Raw genomic sequence first — 25847 nt, forward strand, 5'->3', positions numbered from 1 at the left:
TTATACGGGAAAGTTGAGGGAGAAACTGTTCCCATTTCTGGAAAGGGAGAGAACGCAAGGGCGCAGATTTATTGATATTAGGAGAAAACTTCTTGAGCAGCGAGTTGTCAGGGTTTGGAATGCACTGCCTGAGTGCGTGGTGGAGGCAGATTCGATCGAGGCATTCAAGAGGCAATTGGGTTAGTATCTGAAAGGAAGAATGTGCAGGGTTACTGGGTGAAGGCAGGGGATGGCATGAGATGAATTACAATTGCATTTGGAGAACAGATGCAGATTCGATAGGCTGTGTGGTCTCCTGCACCGTAACAATTCTGTGACCAGAAGTGATCCTTCCATCATGTAGCAGTGTTTAAACTGCAGGCAGCTACATTCTGACCTGCAGTTTTATTTTAACCACAGTAGGTTTACAAATTCTTAAGCCCGCAACAATTAAGAGATTATGCAACGGGAAATTGAGTATTTAATACTTGTCTGTTCTCGCATTCACTGTATTCACCAATGGGCAAGTTGTTTCAGCAAAACACTAAAGCTTCAATCACTGACAATTTGAAATGAATGTTCATGCAGTATAGGGAAGATATGATGATACGAAAGGGAGTACAGAGGAGATTGCCTAGGATGGTGTCTGGACTGTATTTTAATCCTAAGCAAAGACTGGATAAACGAGGAAGAGAAAGGTCATCCAGATCTCAACATTTGCTCTATTCTCTATCCACTCTGTCAGATTTTCCAGAATTTTCTGTTTTGGTTTGGATAGTCGAGGGTTGTTTTCTTTGGAACAGAGGAAGTTAAGGCGAGACTTCAGTGAAGTGTGTAAAATGATAAGAAGCCCAGATAGGGTGGATAGGAAGGCCTGACTGCCCCTGGCTAATGGCCCATAACCAGAGGGTATTGATTTTGAATAAGAGGGAGGAGGTTTAGAGGGAGTTGAAGGGGAAATGATACCCAGAGGCGCTGAGGGTCTGGAACTCGCTGCTTGAAAGAGTGGGAGAAGCAAAAACACTCAGAATATTTAGAAAGTATAAGAGCTGGAAAGTGGGATTAGGGTGAATGGCTCCTTGACCTGCTGGGTTGCATGGCCTCCTTCTGTGCTGTAAATTTCTTTGATTGATGTGATTTCTCCCCCACATCCATCTGTCTGTGTATGGTGTGGTTTTGATGCAAAACGCACCAACCTTCTGTCAGTAGTTACAGTCAATTTTAAACACACTGTTTTCTGTCATACAAAACAAATTTTTTTTTATCTGTCAACTATAGGCCATAATCCCGGTACTGCTGAACGTCAGCGAGAAGCAGCTCCACTTGACTTCGCTGAGATGCCAATTCCCATTGATTCCTCCCAGAGTGGCTCCAGCCACTCAGTTCCATCATTGCTCAGCAATTGGCTGTATAAAGGGCCATCTGTGAAAAGCTCAGTTATCACATTAAACGCAGATCCTGGGAAGCAGAGAAGTTTTTACAGACCATGCACTGTTGCTGTGTCAAGATCCAACATTGGGCAGAAGTCTGCGCCCTCTGTTTCCCCATCTGAGTCTGAAGATTCAGAAGGGTCAAGCCCAAGCCCAGTCATCTTCTTGGATGAAGAAGGCTACCAGAAGAGTTTGAAAGCCAAGCTGGAAATACCCAAGATCCCAATACTCAAAGATGACATTGAGGACTCAGACTCTGAAGTGAGTGAATTCTTTGACAGTTTTGATCAGTTTGATGAGTTGGATGAAATGTTGGTGGGCATGGCTGCCAGTGTGAAGGCCGGTGCCAGTTCTCAAAGTCCATCTCTGAACAAAAAGTCTGCAGTAAAGCTGACTTCAGATTTCTCGCTGGGACAACACACCACCGCAGCTGCTGCTATGAATCTGCAGAGGTTTGACCAGCCAGTCCTTCCTGCTGATGTGAAAAAGCCAACCGCTCGCAAGGCGGAATCTTCGTATAACAGCCTAACTGACGTCCCAGATTCACCACGACCAGTGAATGCCTCTGGTGAAGAGAACGGTTCACTCTTCAGCCCCGTCCACTCCTCTGCATTCAGCCCCCTTGGGATTTGTGGTAATTCTGAGTGTCTTGGGAGAACAGAGGCCACCAGCTCTGAAATCATTAATGCAGCAAATCTCAGCGGGCTTTCAAACACTTACTCAAATTATGCAGACAATATTTCGCACCGCATTATTGGTTCTGTTTTCAGCTACCCGCAGACTGTTGAATTTGAGCCTCAGGATGTACACTGGTCAGATGGAGTCAAACATTTGGAAGAACCAAATTCCACTGAAAACCGTAACGTGAAACAGACCGCAGCATATACTCCTGCCCAGCACAAATGTTCAAACATATTCAAAGATGGCATTCAGCGAATTGCTACAGAGTTAGTGGAAAGAAGTCTCGGTGGTGCTTTTAAGGACTTGCAGAAGGGTGTTTCTTCATGCACTAGTACCCTGTACCATCTAGCTGCGAAACTGACGTCCTCTGTGATTCACACAGCTCTGCAGGAGATTGGGGCAAAACAAGCATTTGCACGGAGGCGGAGTGCCATTAATAATTTAGCAGACTATCTGGTTGGTGATGCAATCTCTGGAGCCCTGCGAGAGCTGAAGTTTGTGAAGAAACAAATTTTTAACAATGCTGTTGGCCGATTTGCAACTGACCTTGCTGAGGAACTCATTTTTGAGGGTATCATGGAAGTTTGTCAATTCTCCCACCCACCGACACCTACATCGATCACAGGCTGGTCGCTGGATGATGAAGAGAAGGTTGTGAGCTCCTACGCGAGAGATTTGTCCGAGTCAGTCCTCCAGGAAGCCTTTATTGAATTGTCTCAAGTGGATGTGACTTTCACAGCACAAGCAGCAATTAGTATTTCCCTGGATAATATAAAAGATTTTGGTGGTGATGAAGTAACCCAGGCACTAAAAATTGCTAATATCCCTGCTGATGTTAAAGAGAAAACGCTGCTTCAAGATGCTGAAGGGTGCTTTATAAATTCTGTGGCAAACAGTGCACTTGATGATTTGTACTTGACAGAGGAGAAGTACACAATAGGACAAGCTTTACTTTGTGTTTCAGGTGTTGCGAGTTGTGTGTCAGTTCCTAATGCTGTCAGGACACTTTCTTGCCATTCTTTGGATTTATCTTTGAACTCACGCCACTATCCTATGTCTTCAGAAATAAAACAAGAGCAAGTTGCAAAGAATGGTCTTGCTGAATCGTCTTCAAGAAGCAGAACAACGGATGAGGTGATGCCTGCCAGCTGTGTGAATCATCCAGTGGACCCTGTAAGTCATGTGATCTGTAGTGGTTATGTTTCCTGTGACAACATGCCCCTATGTACTCAGGTCACTGACACTGATGAATGTGAAACATTAAAGAAAAGTGAAGACTTGGCCAGTAATGATGATGCTGCTGCCAAAAGTTGGCAAACACCAGTAGCACTGATTGATATTGTGGTAAATAATGCTTTTGATTTGGTGACTGAGTACAAGGTAGAGGATTATGCTTGTCAGCTAAGTAAAAAAATACTTTCTGACCCTGCATCTGAGAGCCAGCAAGTTCCCGAGAACCACTTTGCTGCACGGTTAGCAGAAACAATTGTGAAGAATTCAGTGGATGAAGTGAAAATAAAAGTCGCAGAGGCACTTGACAATGGTTTGCAGGCAGGCGTTGTTGAAACCAGTAAAGAAACTCCTGAGAGACTCACGGAGATTGCAGAGAGCCAGATACAGGAGCAGTTAACGGTTGGGAACATTTTTTCAGGTGGGCAACATCAAGATGTGTACTCTCAGTCACCAGACCTGCTGCGAACACCACCCGTGTCGCCCACTGAATATATTCCTGGCAAAAGTTTGACCATCCCTCAGCACTTTGCACAGGAGCTGAAGGGTCACTTAGCTGAAGAGTTTCCTCCATGTACTCCACCACCTAGTCCTACTGTTGGTCTCAAAAATTCAGATGTCATAAGTACAGAGGGTGTAGGTGGCCCTGAACTCGCAGATACCCTTAAGTCATTAACTGAACATCTTCAAGGTCAAGTCTTAGCGCCAACTTTCCAGACTCCCTCAGCAGAAGTAAATGAACTAAACCAAGAGCCACGTGTCGGGCTGCTTGGGAAGTCAAGGATTGGACTAAACAAAGATGGGTTATTTTCAGAGGAGCATCTTCACCCCGTTGAAGGAAATAGGTCTCCTGGGACACCACCCCCAACGCCACAGCAATCATTCCATGAAAAGAGTCTGAAGAGTTTTAATAGGAAGCTTAAAGGAGAGCTGGCTAAAGAGTTCATGCCAGTAACCCCACCGTCCACCCCCCATAATCACTCTGTCCCGAACCTGGCTGGGATGACCCAGGACACTGAAGAAAAGGCTGAGTTTGTGCTGAAGCTAATGAGGTCACTGTCTGAAGAAGTTCTGGACAACGAGGATGATGAAAACTTTGATTTTGCTGAGAGACAGACAGAGATGAGGGAGCAGCCCAGTCCCATTTTGAGACGAGAAGCAAAGGTTTTGGAAAAAGAAGAGTTAAAGACGGATATTAAGAAGCATGCCCTTCACTACGCGAATCAACTGGCAGCCAGCATCATTTCCATGGCAACTGAAATTGCAGCAATATGTGTCGAAGATGCTGATAGGTGCGACAGTGGGGAAATGAAATGCTATAAGGTGCTCCCCAGCAACCTGTGGAAATCAGCAGGCCGAAGTGAACTGCACACTAGGACTACTGCTGCTGAAAGGAAACTTCCAGAAGAAGGTGTAGGCTCCTTATGGAACTATGCAGGCAAGGTGGCAGGAGAGGTCATTCGGGATGCCAAAAAGATTCTCAGCTCAAAGAAGCACAAGGTCAGAAAATTCAAGAAGGAAGTTGAAAGCAGCGAATCCAGCTTTGGAGAGCAAGAAAATGTTGGAATCGACGGATTAAATATGGTGGCTGATCAGTGGTCCCGGGAGCTGGTAGATTCTGTGCTCCATTCACCACAAGGTAATGCTCCTGGGCTCATATCTAAACATTCAAGTTGTGAGAGTGTGACTGATGAATATGCAGAATATATTATGAGAATGATTGGTAGAGAAGGTGGAAATGGTGAGGTGATTGTGGATCATTATGCCAGTAAGCTTGCCTTCAGAACTGTGAAAGTAGGCCTGGAACAAGCAGCCAGGAGGATCAAACAGAAATATAAGAGAAGACTACTCTCTTCACAGCAGTCAAGAGGTGACAATGGGGCGAAAGATCTTTTTAGGTTTCTGACTAGGGAAGACAACCAAGATGGGGATTCTTGCCGGAGGGGCTACGATCAAAGAATGATCAGAAAGGATTCCAGAGATTTGACAAGGTTCGCGGAATCGGTTGCACAAACCATCACTTACGAAGTGACACAGAAATTGAGGACAGCATCTGGCACACATGGCTTACCCAAATCCCTCACAGACTCATGTCTTTATGAAAGGTCTCAGCTGGAACAGATGGCGGAGGAGCTCATCAAGAAGACATGGACTTGTTCAATCCAACCTGTTGTTCAGAGGAGCAAACGCTACCACAGTACAGGAAGTTTAAATGATCACAGATATAATCTCGAGAGCACAAATCTAGCACTTGAACAATACTTCAGGAAAAGTAGCGATGAAGCTGTCCAGCTGAACATGACTGAGGATGGTGTTTGCTGTCCAGAAGACAGGAAGCAAAAAGAATGTTTAGAGTACGCTGAAAAATTGACAGAAATGGTTTTAAAATGCTCTTTAATAGAAAAAGAATCAAGAAGTTGCATTAACAGATTAAGCTCCCAGACTGCTGGTTTTTGCAACAAAAGTACTACAAGAGCACAATGGCATAACAGTAAATCGCTTGCCAAGCCAGAACGCTGTGTGCATAGAACACTTGGAACTTGTCAGCTAGATGTGCCAAGGATACATATTGAATTGGAACAGAGGGGACATTTTCCAGAGGATTTGATGTCAGTGGCCATTGAGAAAGCTAAGCGCGATCTCAGTAATACCAGCCTGGCAGCAGATAGTGGCATTGGACAGGATGGCACAAGCTTCACTGAAAGCCTCGCTGCAGAAATAATGACTTCAGCTATGATCAGCGCCAGCCAGTCAATTGTAAGGTAAGTGAAAGTTGGTCTCCTATATTTTCCCTTAATTCAAATGGAAGATTTTTCATTGCTCCCTCAAAATGCCAACTTTGGTGGAGCAATTGCTGGGATGAAATTAACTGGGAACACCAGGACTTAAAAATAATAGCAGTCAGCTGATTTCAGGTTAGTCAGCATCCATCACGTGATGCAAATGTGAGCATTTCTAACACAGTTATGATTTAAAATGTTTCCTTGAATTTAAAATGAGAGAATGACATGAATAGGGGATGCTGAGATTGCTGAGATCGTATTAAATGCTGCTTGGGGACAGATCCATGTAAACTGATTGATGTGGGGAAAGGAGCTCAAGCCGGAAGTAATAGAAAATGACGTGAATTTTCACACTTTGACATAAAAGAGGGACAGTTGATTTTCTGGACAGAGATCCTTTGACCTGGAGAAAGAGACAAACACCTGCTGCTGTGAAAAGTAGAGGAAAATACTGTTTTGTGTTAGCCACCAAGCAGAATGCCAATGTGAATGGGTTCTCCGATCAAAGAGATGGAACTTGTAGAGACTTAAAGACCAAGCAAGGCACTTTGCTGCTGGAACCTGGTGTGGGGATACTCAGAAGACTAAGTGGAATGACTTTCAAAGGACGCTGTAAGACTCATTGCTTAGCAGGGAAAAGAGTAAAACCAGGAGTTTGGAAATTACTTTAGAAGGCTCCATATCTACTGGGAAAATGTGTCATACAAATAGATCGTAAAGTATTTTGGCCGTGTTAGTTAATAGGGAAGTAACTCATCTTTAGGTTTGTGTTTGTTGTCAGTTAAGTAATGTTTCGACTATGTTGCTTTTAGTTTGATACAGTAAAAGTTGTAAAAACATGGAATCTTGTCCCATGAGTCTTCCATTGGTCACTGGGAAATCCATCTCTTTTTAAATGTTATTAGTCTGTAAAGGGTTGTAAGACTGGAGAAAAAAAGGCACATTATGCTCGGTTTGAGTGTCAAATTTGGATGAGAACTGAAACTTGAATGATAAGAAGGCATTTGATGAAGGTTGGACAGAGGAAAGAGAGAATGCAAGAAGTATTCTTCCACTAGCCCCGTTGTATCTTTAATCATCATTTGCTCCAGCAGCAAAGCTTTTGGGGTGAATCTACCTGCTCATTGTGTGTTCCCTGAGTTTGTTCTGAGTTCTCAGCTCATTCTGCTGAAAACATCAGTATTTTACTACCCCCAGAATCTACAATTCCAATGCTCTCCTTGTTGTACCCTCTGTAAATTTGAAGCTTGTCCAAAACTACGTTGCAGTATCCTAACTCATGCCAAGCTTGGTTCAGCCATTACAGCTTGGCTCACTGGCTTATATTAGCTTATAGTTTGGCAATTTTTGTGACTTAAGATCCTCAGTTTTGTTTTGAAATCTCTTTGTGGGACTCACCTTACTCTATCTCTTTATTCTCTCAACCTACAACCTTCCCAAAATATGTGTGCTCCTACAAGGGCGGCACGGTAACACAGTGGTTAGCACTGCTGCTTCACAGCTCACAGCTCCGGGGACCTGGGTTCAATTTCCGGCTTGGGTCACTGTGTGGAGTTTGCGCATTCTCCTCGTGTCTGTGTGGGTTTCCTCCCACAGTCCAAAGGTGTGCAGGTTAGGTTGATTGGCCATGCTAAATTGATCGTAAATGCATAGGTTAGAGGATTAGTGGGTAAAATGTGTACGGATATGGAGGGTAGGGCCTGGGTGGGATTGTGGTCAGTGCAGACTCGATGGGCCGAATGGCCTCTTTCTGTACTGTAGGGTTTCTATGATCTATGATAATTCTGGCTTGCACAATCTCAATTTGGGACCCCACCATTAGGGTCTGTACCTTGAGTTGCTGGGACGTAAACACTGGAATTTCTTTCCTCCGTACCTCCCTTTGTCAAGCTTTTGATCAGCTGCTTTAATACTTCGTATGTGGCTCTGTTAAATCTTGTTGATAAATGTTTCTGTGAAGGAACATGAGCTGATGTACTATGTTAAGATGCTACGTAAATGCTAGTTTTTGTTGAACACATCTGGTACTATATTGCTGATCAGAGAGACATTTGGCAAATAACTTGAATTCATTAACTGTGGGCCCAAGAGACATGTTCATAGATTCCCTACAGTGCAGAAGGAGGCCATTTGGCCTATTGAGTCTGCCCGACCACGATCCACCCAGGCCCTATTCCCCCAACCCCACATATTTACCCTGCTAATTCCCCTTACACTAAGGGGCAATTTATCATGGCCAATCAACCTAACCCACACATCTTTGGACTGGGAGGAAACTGGAGCACCCAGAGGAAACCCACACAGACACTGGGAGAACACGCAAACTCCACATAGATGGTCACCCGAGACCGGAATTGAACCCGGGTCCCTGGCACTGTGAGGCAGCAGTGCTAACCATTGGGCCACCTAACCCCCATGCCTAAAATATAAGTATTGAGGTGTTTAACAACAGGAGGGGATGGTAGATATAAACAGGCTATCTCCAGCAGTTGAGGGACCCGGAGGATACAGGATTTAAAGCAAAGAATGCGAGGCACATGTTTATACAGACTTACAGATCTGTAAAATCTCCTTATTTGCGTAAGGATATATTGGCCTTGGAGGGAGCATAGAGAAGGTTCACCAGGCTGATACTGGAGATGAGGGGGTTAGCTTATGAGGAGAGATTAAATAGACTGGGCCTGTACTCGTTGGAGTTTAGAAGGCTGAGGGGGGATCTTATAGAGAGTTACAAGATAATGAAGGGGCTAGATAGGGTAGAGGTAGAGAGATTCTTTCTGCTTAGAAAGGAAAACAGATCTAGAGGGCACAGCCTCAAAATAAGGGCGGGGGGGGCAGTTTAGAACAGGGTTGAGGAGGAACTTCTTCACTCAAAGGGTGGTGAATCTCTGGATTTCTCTGCCATTGGAGCGGTGGAGGCCACCTCGTTGAATATATTTAAGTCACGGGTAGATAGATTTCTGGTAGACGGGAATTAAGGGTTATGGGAAGAAAGCAGGAAAGTGGAACTGATCCACTTCAGATCAGCCATGATCTTATTGAATGGCGGGGCAGGCTCAAAGAGCTAGATGGCCTACTCCTGCTCCTATTTCTTATGTTCTTATAATGTACTGAAGTAAATGACTGAAAATAGAGCATATCAACATTCCAGAATAGGTTTAACAGGTGATTGAATGAAAGGGAACTAAGTGAACAGTGATTAGGATATGGGTATGTATGGGATGATGATGCAAGATTTAAAAACCAGAAATACCCTTGGTTCCTAATGGCCTTTCGGCCCCAGTCTGTTTCCAGGTTAACTGCCTTTCACTGAGGGTTACTGTAGATTTCTCACTTTAACCCCCAATTAGGCAAATCTTCCAGCTCTTTTCCCCTCACTAATTTGGGGGTCACGACCACAGTAAGCGCTTATCACAAACTGCTTGAACTTTCGAAGTTGAACATTTTTACCGAGAGGTGTTCTCCCATAGCTTGATGAAAGTGTCCTATTTATAACTGAAGATTGAGCATCCTTTCAAGACACCACCTGTTTATTTATATAATGTGCAGTCATCCTTTTGGACCACTGTGTTCTTTATTTAAAGATGAGCTAGCATTAAATGATCTCAGTATCGGTGACATGAAGCAATCATTGCTATAAAGCAGTTTTAGCATATGGCAGTAACTGGAGTTTGAAATGAAATTGAAGCGATGAGTTAATTCTGTTGCTAAATTATTTGATAAATTTAATTGCTGCTAATGTTTTCAGTGCTTTACTGGCCAGGGCTGGTGTTCATGAAGGTTCCTCAGCAATTGCAGTCTCCTGATTTTCTCCATGCTTTGAGCAATCCCACTGCATGGGTGATACTGGCATTCTGATTTAGAGAATGCAATGCATTCTAGGCCACTTGGATGTCATTTGACCATCCTTTCAGCCCATTGAATATGTTCGGTTGTGTAATGGAGAGAGGAGAGTGTTGGTAAATGGAGATCGTGAAGCTAAGATGCATCTGTACTTCTAACGTCTGATGTATTCAAAGTCAACCTGGGCACTGTCGTCTTCATCCAGTGCACTAATAGGTTTGAGCAATTTGTGAATGGCATCACAGTGCTAATGCCCCTCTTGCTGTAGTTAGGAGGACAGTGCTAATCAGATCCATAGTGTGTTCAAATTTTAGTGCAAGTACTACCCTTCCTCTTATCCTTTAGGTACCAGCCCTTGTGCGTATCTGACGCCCTCGCGAGTAACTTTGTGAGATCTGCAAATGTTAAATTAAAATGTCGAACAGTTATTGTGTAGAATGGAGTGGGAAGAATTATTTTATGTCTGTAATCCTTTTGTTACAGCTAACATCTGTGTGGTTATATATGGTTCAGAATATGTGTCAAAGGTCAAGGTAAACCGTAGTCCCAGATGATCATAGGCTGCTCTTCTCTTTGAGAGAGGGAGAGCTGACTGGTGGTGATTGCGTTTTCTCGATTACTTGAATTGGGTTGTTGAGTTTTGGCCAATTGTCCAATCTCTTCATTCATATTTTTAAAATGTTGATGTCGCCAAAGTCTGACGCCAAAAAAAGTCAGAATTATTTTCAAATGAAGTGATCGTTTGGCTGCTGAACTCCAGTTGATGGAAAATTTCAAGAAATGCAGAACTCTGAGCTGTGTTTTCATACTTCGTGTGTCAAGGTTACTGAGAATAAAGGCCACAGAATTTCCAGTATCCAGTTTACTCCAATAATCCAGAGTGTCTCATTCTGCAAAAGTGGATCATATAAGCTGGAACATACGATAGGTTCATACTGCTGGATTGATAATCCATTGGACCATTAACCTGGCGATGTTAGTTTAAACCCCACCACAGCATATGAAGAATTTAAATTTGATGAATCTGAAATAAAGTTATATTAATGACGACAATGGAGCTGTCAGATTGTTGTAAAAGCCCAACAGGTTTGCTAATGTTTTATAGGAAAGGAAATCTACCATCTTTAACTGATATGTACTACATGTGATCTCAAACCCATAGTGTGGTTGGTTTACACTGCTCTGAAAGGAGAGCCACTCAGTTGTTGAGAAGAAAGTTAGCTATCACTTTCTCAAAGGAGTGTGCTGATAAATGCTTGCCGTGGAAGTAAGGATTACATTCCCCTTTTGGGAATGGCTGAGAGACCTTTGAAAGGAAGAGATGATATTTTGAAATGAAATGCTGACCATATGAATTGATTTCAGTTAGCTGGCTGATTCCAGCCACATCTGATGGGGTGCTTACAAGTTGGCCAACAAAATAAAAAGCTGACCCATGGAGCACCACAGCGGAAAGCCAGCTAGTGCAAGGAAAACTTATATTCAACAGAGAAGAAGGAGGGTTTGAAAATCATTTAGTACACTTCAGGTGGGAGTTTGGCCTAAAGTGGAGACAGAAGTGGGCACTGAGCATATGTAACCAAAGGAAAAACAGCATCTGAAGGAACTAAAGGAGTAGGAGGAAACCTCCCTTGATGACAACACCAATGGGAATGTGAGTTCATGGGAAGCAACAGGTCATGAGTGGGAGGCTGAGGAAAGAGAGAAACAACAGAAACGCCATCTCCCAATGATGGAATGAAACACAAACTGCAACCCAATACAGAGAGGGTTTAGAACACCTCGCATGGGTCATCCAGAAGAAACTGGAAGACGAGCAATCATTGGTGAGAATGACTGAACATAATCAGCTGAGAAAACCAACATAATTTGCAATGTAGTATATTCATTATAGCTCACTGTGCAAATAACCTTGAAGTACCCAGCATGCTTATACCTAGGGGAGAGATACAAAAGTGCCCAGAGGGACAATTTTTTCACACGGAGGGTGGTGAGTGTCTGGAACAAGCTGTCAGAGGTAGTAGTAGAGCCAGGTACAATTTTATTTTTTAAAAAGCATTTAGATAGTTACATGGGTACAATGGGTATAGAGGGATATAGGCCAAATGCAGGCAATTGGGATTAGTTTAGGGGTTTAAAAAAAAGGGCAGCATGAACATGTTGGGCCGAAGGGCCTGTTTCCATGCTGTAAACCTCTGTGACTCTATGACTCTTACCAGATGTAGAACCATAGAAAGATTATGGCACAGGAAGGGGCCATTCAGCCCATTGTGCCTGTGACATTGAAAAAAATGAAAAACCAATTGCCTGTTCTAATCCCACCTTCCACTGGATGCCGTGGAGAGCCCATCTTCTGTTGGCTATCTATTATTGATGCAATTTACATCTTTATAAAATGAAAAGTTTTTGTTATGCTTTTTGCTTTTTTTCAACTGTGATAATTTTGGAATTTTTAGTGATATCTTAAGTTTATTGTTTCATGTTTGGTTTTCTAATAGTGGGAGGAAATAATATTTAAATACACAATTTGTTAGTTGGGATGCCATGGGCAACTTTGTATCCTTATTCTTAAAAAAGGGAAAGCTCTTAATTTTGAGGAACTGTCAATTCAAATTTAGATTAAACCACTTCTTTTTATTCAGTGATGAAGCCAGCATTTGTTGCTCATCCCTACTTGCCCTTGAATAGGTGATGATAAGCACTGTTGAAAAGCCATCTTCTATATTCTTGACTACCTCTGATAATTCAGCGTTTGAACTCTGCTTTACAAAGTGTCTTATGATGCTCATTGGGTTAAAGACATTGTGCCAAGAGCAAACTGTTAGTTTTAGGAGTTAGTGTATACTTATGCAAACTTTTAATTTTGCCTTTGTAAAACCTAAATAGTCAAGACCTGCATTGGCAGCAAAATGAAATATTCAAATAATCGATTCTTTGAAAAGTAGGTACAAGTGTTTGTTCCAGCAATGTGTTTCATATTGTTATTTCCAAACAAAAACTAAGGCTTTTGCACTCTGCGTGTAGTGGCAGTCTCAAGGATGGGTTACGGTCTACTGATTCTACCACAAGTCAACAGCTTAGTCTCAGCGTAGGTGATGACAGTACTGGCAGCTGGTCCAACCTGAGTTTTGAAGACGACCATCCAGATGAGACCAGTAGCTTTCTGCACCTCAGTGACAGGTAAATGTCAGCTCGGGTTTTCATTATAGTTAAATCATTTTAAATGATGTTATACTGTTTGTCTTCCCTGTAATTAACAAGCTGTCTGGAATTTTGAAACAGTTGGGGCTTGAACAGTTTGCTGTTCATCTGGTTCATGAAACCAGATGAATTTAACATATTATCCATAATTTCAAGCTCTTCAATATTGGAGAATCTTATTATAAAGTTCTGTGTTTTGAAGGTTTTTATACAGACACCATTTGACATTGGTATAGCTTCATATAAAGAGCACATAGAGAGTATGTAGCCTACCTGCTGAATTCATCCTGTGAGAGTTAATGTGGGTGACATGTTCAAAATTGCTACATTGATTCCTACTGTGTTGTTACAGATATGTAAACAACCTAATCCGGTTCCCATTTTCCAGTTTATTTAGCAACCTGTGCAAAGGAAGAGTTTTGTTCAGTGGGATTTGGAAAGTTTGCAACAATTAAAATGGCAAAACTTTAGAAATTTGAAATCCAAAAGGCCTTGATCAACTTTCAAACCCATTTTGTTTCATTCTTGCTGAGCTTTTTAACACCCTTTGTTCAGGTCCATTTACGTAAATGGAGATGAACAAAACCAGCTGATTTCACATCCTTGCATCTGTCACAGTTTGCCCATGTTATACAAACTGGGGCAGGTAAAACAGTTGTTAACTGCACTTTCGTTTCATCATTTTCAAAGCACTTTTATGGTTTTTCTTTTCATAGAGTGATGGAGCTCTGTAACAGTCATTGATGTGTTTTGGGGCAGCATTTTGTTCCCACATGAACTGAATAGTTATCTGTTTTAACATGCTGTATGTGGGTTAAATATTTAAAGGTTTCAAACAAAACCTTTTTATTTCACAATTCATGCACATTGAGGATAGAGAGGTAGGCGTGAGGATGACTATTTTTAGATAGTAGGAACGTTAGAAATAGGTCATGTAGCCCCCTCACACCTGTTCTGCCATTTGGTTAGACCATAGCTGATCTGCAGCTTAACCACATCTATCCACCTTGTTCCATAACCCTTAATGCTCTTAAGTTTTAAAAACTCTTAAATTTCAGTTTGGAATTTTCAGTTGCCCGAACCGTGACAGCTTGTTGGGAACAAGTTCCAGATTTTCATTCCCCTTTGTCTAAAGGGATGCATTCCTGACATCACCTCTGAATGGCCCAGCTCTCACTTTTAGGTTGTGGTCACATGTCCTACACTCTTTCACCAGAGGAAATAGGGAAGATGGAGAGAAACCAGCAGTTTCTTAATCGTCGTAACACCTCGCCCCTTAATTTTCTATTTTCACTTTCACTGGCAGTTCACTTTTCACAGTTTGCAAGGTTCCTCACTTTCTCTTAACGAAAAGTTTTAAGACAGTCAGCGATATTGTAAACCTGCTTGTGTTTATCAGCCCTAACTTGGTTCACGTGTTGAACCCTGACCAGGGAGTAGATGCTTGAGGTCTGATTCACCTTGTGACGCTGTAAGGCAATGTCCCAATCACAAAGTGAATGCCTGCCATTGATCGCTAGGACTGATAGGCAATCCCAAGAGTGCAGAGAAATATCTGTACATGATTATGGCTTTTTCTGTGCTAGAATAAATAGATTGCTTTTTTTATTCATGAAGTTGTGAAGCAGTTTCATTTTATGACTTAATTTTATATTATTGCCGAGAATGAAAGGGATTAGATATATAAAATGTGTTCACTAAATAATTTTGAAAAGCATTCATGGAATTAATTTTCTAAACAACATAGTTAAAGGTGTATGTCTCTTGCCTTCACTGTAACAAGTACAAGTTTTCAATGTGCTAAAATGGAATGGAAAATTCATTTTGTTTTGATATCTTTACACCCTCTAAAGAAAAGAAGTAGCCAGTATTTCTTATCTAAATGGCATAGTGTTACATCTGTGGTTACTATTTTTGACTGAACATAGTAACACGTGTCAGTTCTGCTCCAATTGCTTATACTATTTTTGGAACTCGAGGGGTAGTGCAAGAAATAGGTCATCGAAAGAAAAGAGTTAAAATTGATACAAAAAATGGTAATCCGGAGTTTACCAAATTTAGCATCCAGGCCCATTGACACAGGAGGATCAGCAGATGGTGAATCGGGACCAGGGTGTTATAACTTAATTTTCTTCCTCATTAGCCCTGAGATGGCAAACATAGCCAGAGCTGCCTGTCTGCCCTTACAAAATATTCCAAGTATCTGTTCTTTGAATACTTGACATGGAAGAAACCTGCTGAACTGCATGTGAGTACAGGGTCAACAACCTGAAAAGGGCCATATCTGTTCTTGAGTTGCTACATGTGCATAGTTTGACCAAGCAATGGTGGTGGGAGAGGGAATGAGAAATTGTCAGTTACTGAATGTCCACTGCCTTTTTTTCCCCTTTCTGGCAGTAATGGCAACAGCAGTAGCTGGAGCAGTCTGGGGTTAGAAGGAGATATATATGAGGAGAATATATCCTTTCCACCATCAGACAGGTTGGTCTAGTCTAGGATTTATGAAAATTGGTTAGAGTTAGGAAGTTTAATTGATGCATGAGAGCATGGCTTTGGACATGAAGCGCTTAAGTAGCATGTGCACATAATAAAGGCCTTTAGACAGGTCTATAAAATTCTAAATGTGGTAAAACTTAAAACTATTTTTTGATATCACCTTCAAATAAATCATTACTTTCTTTCTCAATGCTTCTGCTTACTTAATTCTTCAAGAGACTTGTGGTGTTTTGCACAATCTGATTTCTCATTTAGCTTACTTCTCATGGTATTTCGTATTTAATGGCTCAGCCTTTCATTAGCACAGTATGATATAAGACAGGCATGAATAATAATTGCATATTGCTGAAAAAGAAATGTTATCCAAGCTTTTCAACTTACGCTCACCAGGGTAGCTCACAAGAAATTACCAAAGTACTGGAGGAGAGAGTGCTGATTGATGAAGGCATGGCCATGGACTCAGAACCAAGTCTCCAATATTAGATTTGATTCTGTGATTGTTCAACACCTCCTTAACAATTGTGTTTGTGCTAAGAATTCTACTGAAAACCCATTTTAAGATTATTAGTCGAGCTCACAATCTGCTTCGCCTACACATGTTAGAAGCAACATGTATTCACACACAGAGCACAGTCTTTTGCAGATAGAAGGAACATATCCATATTTTGCACCCTTTTCAACAAAACACCAGCTTAGGCAATGGCTATCCTCTAGTTCTTGTGAGCTATCCTGATGAGAGTGCAGAAAGAAAAGCTTAGGTAGCATGTCTCTTTCTTCAGCAATATTTAATATTTATACTACCAAATAATTACTTGAATAACGACTATATTCATTGGGCTTATTCAACAAACCTGTACTCTGACTTGGAATCCAGGGCAGGAGACTTAAGACTAGATTATAACCCACTCTCTGACCCTATAGAGAGCCCAAGGCAGATGAATTTACCCAGGTGTTCTTGTGTCATTCCTTACATGAGTTGCGCAGGGTTTTTGCACAACCCTGATTAAGAAATCCAGCCAATAATATTTGTTACAAAAGTAATGGTTCATTTCTGTGATGTCTTCAGGCTAAATCATAGAAACCCTACAGTGCAGAAGGAAGCCATTCAGCCCATCAAGTCTGCACCAACAACAATCCCACCCCAGGCCCTATCTTTAACCTCATACAATTACCCAGCTAATACTTCTAAGCAATGCATCCTGGGACACTATGGGCACTCAACTTAACCCGTACATCTGTGGGAGGAAACTTGAGCTCCCAAAGGAAACCCATGCAGACGCAGGGAGAATGTGCAAACCCCACACAGACAGTGATCCAAGCTGGGAATCGAACTCGGGTCCCTGGAGCTGTGAGGCAGCAATGCTAACCACTGTGCTGCCCCACATATTCAAAACAAGGTGGCACTTTGTAATCCACAGTGGCTGCATTGTTTTATCTGACTCAGTTGAATATTTCCCATCTCACTTTCTCCCTCAGCAGTTTCCTGAACATTGACTTATTAAAATTCCCAAGTTGGAAATCACATGGTGGTTTCCCTTTGGATTTGAGCACTGTTTCTTGTATCTGTGGAATATACTTTGAATGCAGCCCGAGTCAAACTGATTGAAAGTTTTCAGCTAGCTCTGTTACGTGAATTCATATAATCTAATGCATGAAAACTCAAAATTTAGCACAGAGTTGGCAATGATTTGCTGTTAACTGTGAAATTCCAACAGATTCCTTTCACCTCACTGACAGCTGCTCACAGTTTCTCTGGGCTTTGCTGAGCACATTTACTCTAATTCAAAGTTGTCTTAGTATGACAGCCTCAGTTGCTAATCTGTGTTGACTGTAAATTGGGCAAGGAACAATGAGATGGTTCAACCAATCAGATTGAACAATCTCAACTGAGCCATGCAGAGTTCAAGCAAGAAATCTAAATTGGATTTAGTCTGAGATAACAGAGACAGAGTTTTCAAAAGATTTTCAAATCACCCACAGTAAGTTTCTTCCAAAGAAATGGATTCAGCGCTTACAACATCCTAGGATGTTCAGCAGTAATCACCACACTGAATAGCGTATTTATTTCTGTATACGCCAGCTTTAACTTTACCCATTGTTTTTTGTGGGCAAGTAGTGGGCAAACGCAGCAAGTTGGCATTGTTGCAGTCATTTCAGTGCTGAGTCTGTTGGTGAGAATTGACACAGTTCAACCAGTGGATGAGCACTGATAATTAGGGAATGTGCAGCTTATGAACACATCATCACACCTTTGTAGGTAGACCTCATCAGCAGCAGTACAGACTGCTTAATATATTAATATATTAACCTATCAATATCCCTTTGCAGGCTCCTTATGTCCGCTTTGCAAGTTACTTTCCCAGCTATCTTTGTGTCATCAGCAAATTTAGCACCGATTATACTTGGACCCTTCATCCATGTAATTGATATAAATTGTAAATAGTCGAGGCCTCAGCACTGATCCCTGTGGTATTCCCCATCACCTCGATTAGCATAACATCAGAAAGGAATTAACTGAGAGACAACATGTTCTTGGTAAGATTGGTGACCTTTGGAATTTTATTTTTATTTGGATATATATATTTTGAGACATTTTAACAAAAATTAAGTCTTGAGAAGTGAGTATTTGCAAGTTGGAGGAAATGAACAGTAATTCTAGAACTGCATAGTCACATAATTGCTCCAGAAGGGTTTAACTGAATCTTTGTGCGTGCACAGTGTTGCAAAGCAATTGTGGGAGGCTTTGTACCTGGCACCTATCTTGCTTAGAAGCAAGTACAGATCACAAAAAAAAACTGCAGATATGAGGTACCATTAATTGTGGAATAGCGTGAGAAGTATTCAGATTCTAATTGCTTGCTAGTTGGAAATGCATGTATGTGTCTAGCTTTTTCACTGCTTTTTTATATTAAACAATTAGTTTTACCTCTCATTTAATTTTAATTCTGAACACTTTGAACTATATCAAAGCAGCCACTAAATTGGAGTGAGCACTAAATGGCCTATTTCTTCTCTGTGAATGTAGCGATAATAGTGAAGACAAAGAGGAAGAGGTGCAAGAAGATTCTGAAGGTACAGTATGAAGTTACGTTTTTATCCCAAAGTATTGCTATCAGCCAAGCATCAGAGAAAATGTTAACAAGACTGAGATGTGTGCAAACCTTGCGGCGCCCACTCATCTAGATTGAAGGCACAGATTAAATAACTAGCATTAGCAGTTCTTCAATGTAAACCGCATGCAACTTATTTATTACACAATCTCCAGGCACAGAAGGAAGTCATTTGGCCCATCCTGCAGCTTTGAAAAAACTACCTAATTGATCTCACTCTTTCTCCATAGCTTTGCAAATATTTATTCTTTTCACATAAGTAAGGTGCATGCTGCAAGCCAGTTACCAAATTGGACAATACCAGATTTATTAACACAACTAACAAAGTCATGATTTCAAAAAGTAACTCAGAATTCCCAGATGATGGAATTGGTTAATCAGATCTTTCCTTCCTGATTTGGTGTCCATCCCAGAATGCTGTTTAACCAGGTGTGGATAACAGTCTAAGGAAGCCACATGAAGATTGGTGTCTCTTCGGGGACATCTCTGATGCCAGTGCATGTTGTCAGATGAAACTAACGTTCTCTTACCCAGCACTCAATATTAGCTCTATGGCGACCCATTCAATTGCATATTTAGTTTCATTTTTAAATTTCAGTTGCCATTCAACAATGCACTGATTGACTCTTTGCAGATATTTTGTTACTTACTGTTGATCTAGCCACACCTCATCCTGTCAGACACCCTTTAAAGTTATGGCTTTCAAATTTAAGCATGCACCGTGACACAGTGCCCTTGTTTCATAGCATTTATATAGGATGGACAGCACAGGAACAGGCCATTTGGACTCTCCACTCCATGTCAGTGTTTACACTCCACTCGAGCTTCTTCCCATCTTTTTTCTACTAAATCCAGCATTGTTCCCTCTTTTCCCTTCTCCCTCACATGCCTGTCTGGATTTCCTTTGAATACTTCTGTACAATTCTCTTCAACCACCCACCTGTGGTAACAAACTCCTCATTCTCACCACACTCAAGGTAAAGAAGTTTCTTCTGAATTCCCTAATGGATTTCTCAGTGACTATCTTATATTGATGGCTTCTCATTATGCTGTTCCCTAGAAGAGGGAACATTCTCTCTGTATCCACTCTATCAAATGCTTACTTAATTTTAAACACCTTTATTAGGTCACCCCTTAGCTATCTTTCTTTCAAGATGGTAGGGGGAAAGAGAGAGAGAGAATGGGGGGCTGATGGAACTGCCGACTGGGCCATCAGATATTTCAGGCTTAGTGAGAGGCCTCCTACAAATTAAACAATTGCCTTATCCCTCAGCCTTCGTGATACTCATTTCATTAACTGGCCACTGCGAGGGGCAAATGATCTACTGGGGAGTCCATTCCAACACTGTACAGCAGTTATAAGTGATATCTCCATTTACCAACCTTCTATGCAGCAATTTTCTGATCTGCCCTTAACAGTTCTGGAAACACAAGAAGAGAAAGAAAGCTATTGTGCTTTATTCAGTGGCTGATCTGTCACCTAGCCTGGTCTTTTCACTTAACCACCCAGCATCTAGTAATTACATCTAATTTGTCCATTCTTTCCCCTCTCTGTGTGAAACAGTTCTCTGATCTGTCCATTTGCCTCTCCTGTATGAGGTAGCTCTACTAGGTTTATCCGTCCTTTTCCCAGTTTGCCCTAGTTCCATCTGACTTGTCTGTTTCAGTTTTCTTTTCTGGGTTGTACATCTCCAAAGAATTGTAGCTACTTTGGCACTGACACTCTGATTAGTATATTGGATGTGCCTGTCTTGCTTTTGTGGCCAGTGATTACTCCAATTGATGGATTGTCATTTAGTTCCTGTTGTTGTAGCCAAGGACATATCTCCACAGGCCACAGCCCTCTGAGTTTGAATCTGTTAATAGTGAAGAGATTATAGAATGGAAATAATATCTCAATGTACAGATGGATATCTTCACTGGACAATTCATATCTATTTTCCTTGGAAGTATGGGCAAGGCCAGCATGTATTACTCATCTTTAATTGTCCTTGAGAAAGCGATCATGAGCTCCCTTTTTGAACAATTTGGTGAAGCTGCTGCCACAGTACTTTTGGGTAGGGAGCTGTGAGAACTGTGATATATTTTCAAACCAGGCTGGTGTGCAGCTTGGAGGGATATTCACATTCTTTCATAGAATGTGGGCATTGCTGGCTAAGTGGTGGTATTGAGCGGACTTCTTGAACTGCTGCCACCCTGACGTGTCGGTACATCGTGATGTGGGTATGCCGGCGTTGGACTGGGGTAAACACAGTAAAAAGTCTGACAACACCAGGTTTAAGTCCAACCGATTTATTTGATAGTAAATAGTTTACTATCAAATAAATCGGTTGGACTTAAACCTGGTGTTGTCAGACTTTTTACTGTGTAGGTACATCCACAGTGCTGTTAGGGAGGGAGCTCCAGGGTTTTGACCCAGTAACTGTGAAGGAATGGTGATTTATTTCTATGTCAGGAGGATGAGTGACTTGGAGAGGAACCTGCAGGTGGTGGTGTTCCCAGGTATCTACTGCTCTTGTCCTTCTAGATGGTAGAGATTGCAGGTTTGGAAAGTGCTGTCAAAGGGGCCTTGGTGAGTTGCAGCAGTGCATCCTGTAGATGGTACACACTGCTGCCACTCTGTCAGTAGTGGAGGAAATGTATGTTGCAGTTGGTGGATAAAGCACCAATCAAGCAGGGCTGCTTTATCCTGGATGATGTCAGGCTTCTTGAGTATTGCTGGAGCTGCACTTGTCTAGGCAAGTGGAGAGTATTCCATCATACCCCTGACTTGTGCCTTGCAATTTGTAGACAGATTTTGGGGAGACTTAGAATCATAGAAATGCTCCAGTGCAGAAAGGGCCATTCAGCCCATCTTATCTGCACTAGCCAAAAAAAAACTTGCCACTTATTTTAATCCCGCTTTTCAACACCTAGTCTGTAGTCTTGCAGGTTCCAGCACTTGATGCGGATCCAGGTACCTTTTAAATTAGTTGATATTTAAACCTCAACCACCAACTGAGGCAGTGAATTCTAGCTGCCTATCACCTTCTGGGTGAACAAATTTTTCCTCATGCCCTGTTTAATCTTTTTACCAATTACCTCAAATCTCTGCTCTCTGGTAATTGACCCTTCAGCTAGGGGAAACAAGTCTTTCATGTCTACCCTATCCAGGCCTCATAATTTTGTACATCTCTATTAGGTCACCCCTTAGCCTCTTCTGAGGAAAACAACCCTAGCCTATCCAATCTTTCCTCTTCGCTGCAATTTTCAAGCCTTGGCAACATTTTTGGAACTCTCCTTTGCAGTCTCTCCAATGCAATTATGTCCTTTCTGTGACTTCTGCCATGTAGATGGTGGACTAGTTTTGGGAAGTCAGGAGGTGAGTTACTTGCCCAGAATTCCTAGCCTTCACTTGAACTGTGCTGGCACGTGTGTCCTGGCAAATTGTATAACTTAGACTGTGGAGTTGGCTTTAAGCTAAATAGTGGGTCAGGGAGGAGGGGGAAGGTTCATGCGAGGGGAGATTTGAAAAGTTTAAGTGAAAGGACAAGGTGCAGGATATGAGTAATGATAACAGCTGTGTGACAAAGCATAAGAATGCAGCAGCAAATAAGGTCAGAATTTTTAAAAATACTGTTAAAAGAGTTAAAGGCACTTTATCTGAATGCTTACAGCATTTGTGACAAAATGGATGAATTGATAGCACAGATACAAATAACTGAATATAATAGCCGTTACCAAGGCGTGGTTGCAAGGTGACCAGTGCTAGGACCTGAATATTTAAGGGTATTTGCCACTTCAGGACAGAAGGGAAAAATAGATGAAATCAATAGTGAGAAATGATTTATAAAATCAATTTGTTAGAGATGAGGAATAGCAAAGAATAAGATTCATTTGTGTGAGTTGTTCATGGGCTCCCTAACAGTAGCTACACAGTAGGACAGGTAAGTCATGGAAAAATATTTGGGGCTTGCAAGGAAGATACTGCAATAATCCTGGGTGAGTGTAATCTTCATATTGATTGAACAATTCAAATTTTCAAAAGTAGCCTAGTTGATGAGTTCATAGAATTTATTAGGGATGCGTACTTAGAACAGTACGTTCTGAAATCTACCAGAGACCAAGCTATTTTGAACCTGTTAACGTTCAATGAGACAGAATTAATCAAATACCTCATGGGCAAGAAAAAGCATAACATGATAGAATTTCACATTCCGTTTCAGAGTGAGATATATGGGTCCATAACTAGTGTCATTATGAAAATAGCATTGGCTAGATAGGTTAAAAGGTCAGATGGCAGAGAATCAGTGGGGGAAATTTAAGAATTATAGAATCGTAGAAACCCTACAGTACAGAAAGACGCCATTCAGAGACACTGACCACAATCCCACCCAGGCCCAACCCCCATGTCCCTACATATTTTACTCACTAATAACTCTAACCTACGCATCTGAGGACACTAAAGGCAATTTTTAGCATCGCCAATCAACCTAACCCATACATCTTTGGACTGTGGGAGGAAACCAGAGCACCCTGAGGAAACCCATGCAGACATGAGGAGAATGTGCAAACTCCACACAGACAGTGACCCAAGCCGGGAATCGAGCCCAGGTCCCTGGAGTTGTGAAGCAGCAGTGCTAACCATTGTGCTACCGTGCTGCCCATAAGGGGATATTTCATATCTCAACAAAGATATATTCCATGAGAAAGAAAGACTCTGCGAAGAATGTGCCATCTGTGGCTAACGAGGAAGTTTTGATGGTATCAGATTTAAAGAAAGAGTGTGCAATGTTGCGAAGATTAATAGTAGGCCAGACAATGGGAATATTTTAGAAAACAGCAAGGGATGACTGAAAAATAATAGAGAAATTGGAGTATGAGAGAAACTAGCAAGAAATAAATAAAGCTTTACACGTATGTATAAAGAAAAAAAATAGCAAAAATGAAATTCGTTCCTTAGAGAGAGACTAGAGAACGGAAAATGAGGAAATGATATTTTGAACGATTACTTTGGATCTTGTCTTTATAGTAGATGACATAAACATCCCAAGAATAGTAGTAAATCAAGAAACATAAGGGAAGTAAGAAGTTAAAACAATCATTATTGCAAGAGAAACATTTCACTGGGCAAACTAATTGAATGCAAGACTGAAAAATCTTCATATTAGGATTTTAGAGGCAGTGACTGCTGAGATGTGAACATATTAAAATTCGTTGAATTCTAGGAACATCCCAGAGAATTGGAAAACAGCAAATATGACATCTCTGTTCAAGAAAGGAGGGAGACAGAAAGTAGGAAACTACAGGCCAGTTAGTCTAACATGTGCCAATGGAGAAATACTAGAATCCTTTATTAAAGACAAAGTAGCAAGACATTCTGAAAATAAGATTGCAATCAGGCAGAAATAACATGGTTTTTGCTGAATGGGAAATAAGGTTTGACCAAGTTATGAGAACTCTTTGAGGATGTGACAAGCAGAATGGATAAACAGTATTTGTATTTCTAGAAAGCATTCGATAAGGTGCCACATAAAAGTTTACTACACAAGATAAGAACTTGTGCTTTTGGGGTGATATATGTTCCTTGCTGGTTTCAGTAACTGGCTGGGATATGGCAAACTGCAACTAGTAAAATGTCACAGGGATCAGTGCTGAAGCCTGATCTTTTTGATGACTTGGTTGAAGGGATTGGCAATATTGTAGTTAAATTTGAAGATGATATGAAGATAGGTAGGAAAGCAAGGTGTTAGGTGGATATAAAGTCTGCAAAGGGTTATAGACAGGTTAAGTTAGCAGATGGATTATAATGTGAGAAAATGCAAATTGTCCATTTTGATAGGAAGAGTAGAAAAGCGGAATATGATTTAAATAGAGATTGCTGAATACTGCAGTATAGAGGGGTGTGAGTGCCCTTTGATTTATTATCGTCACATGTATTAGCGTACAGTGAAAAGTATTATTTCTTGCTATATAAAGCATACCGTACATAGAGAAGGAAACTCGACAGTGCAGAATGTGGTGTTGCAGTCATAGCTAAGGTGTAGAGAAAGATCAACTTAATGCAAGGTAAGTCCATTCAAAAGTCTGACAGCAGCAGGGAAGAAGCTGTTCTTCTTGGTATATGACCTCAGAGAGCCTCAGAGAGAATGTCCGGGGTGGTATGGGATCCTTAATTATGCTGGCTGCTTTGCCGAGGCAGCGGGAAATATAGACAAAGCCAACGGATGGGAGGCTGGTTTGTGTGATGGATTGGGCTACATTCACAACTTTCTGTAGTTCCTTGCAGTCTTGGGCAGAGCAGGAACCATACCAAGCTGTGATACAACCAGAAAGAATGCTTTTGATGATGCATCTGTAGAAGTTGTTGAGTTGTAGCTGACATGCTAAATTTCCTTAATCTTCTGAGAAAGTAGAGGTACTGGTGCGCTTTCTGAACGAAAGGATCGGCTTGGGGGATCAGGACACATTATTGGTGATGTGGACACCTAAAAACCAGAAGCTCTTGACCCTTTCCACTTCATTCCCATTGATGTAGACAGGGGCATGTTCCCCTTTATGCTTCCTGAAGTTGATTTTAATCTCCTTCGTTTTATTGACATTGAGAAAGAGATTATTATTGATTGCTGCACCAGTTCACCAGATTCTCTATCTCATTCCTGTACTCTGTCTCATCATTGTTGAGATCCAACCCACTACAGTTGTGTCGTCAGCAAATGTAAAAATCGAATTGGAGGGGGATTTGGCCACACAATCATAGGTTTATAAGGAATGTAGTAGGGGACTGAGAACATAACCTTGTGGGGCACCGGTGTTGAGGCGGTTTAGAACGGAGTTGAGGAGGAACTTCTTCACTCAAAGGGTGGTGAATCTCTGGAATTCTCTGCCCGTTGAAGTGGTGGAGGCTGCCTCGCTAAATATTTTTAAGAAGCGGGTTGATGGGTTCTTGATAAGAGAGGGGATTAAGGGTTATGGGGAGAGGGCGGGAAAGTGGAACTCAGCCACAACAGATCAGCCATGATCTTATTGAATGGCGGGGCAGGCTCGAAGGGCTAGATGGCCTACTCCTGCTCCTATTTCTTATGTTCTTATAATCGTGGAGGAGATGTTGTTGC

The 25847-nt window shown here is 41.6% G+C and overlaps 1 protein-coding gene across 1 annotated transcript in view; it reads left to right on the forward strand.

Annotated features, from left to right (window-relative positions):
- The window catches only part of akap11 (A kinase (PRKA) anchor protein 11), a 64653-nt gene that overhangs the window by 29593 nt on the left and 9213 nt on the right, over window positions 1-25847 (forward strand). Inside the window, 4 exon segments of the mRNA XM_080204141.1 lie at window positions 1258-6082; window positions 12971-13126; window positions 15545-15628; window positions 18669-18715. Of these exon segments, the coding sequence (XP_080060267.1) occupies window positions 1258-6082; window positions 12971-13126; window positions 15545-15628; window positions 18669-18715 (5112 nt within the window).

Source organism: Carcharhinus amblyrhynchos, chromosome 15, assembly GCF_965287045.1.
Source record: "Carcharhinus amblyrhynchos chromosome 15, sCarAmb.v2.hapA, whole genome shotgun sequence".
Lineage (NCBI taxonomy): Eukaryota > Metazoa > Chordata > Chondrichthyes > Carcharhiniformes > Carcharhinidae > Carcharhinus > Carcharhinus amblyrhynchos.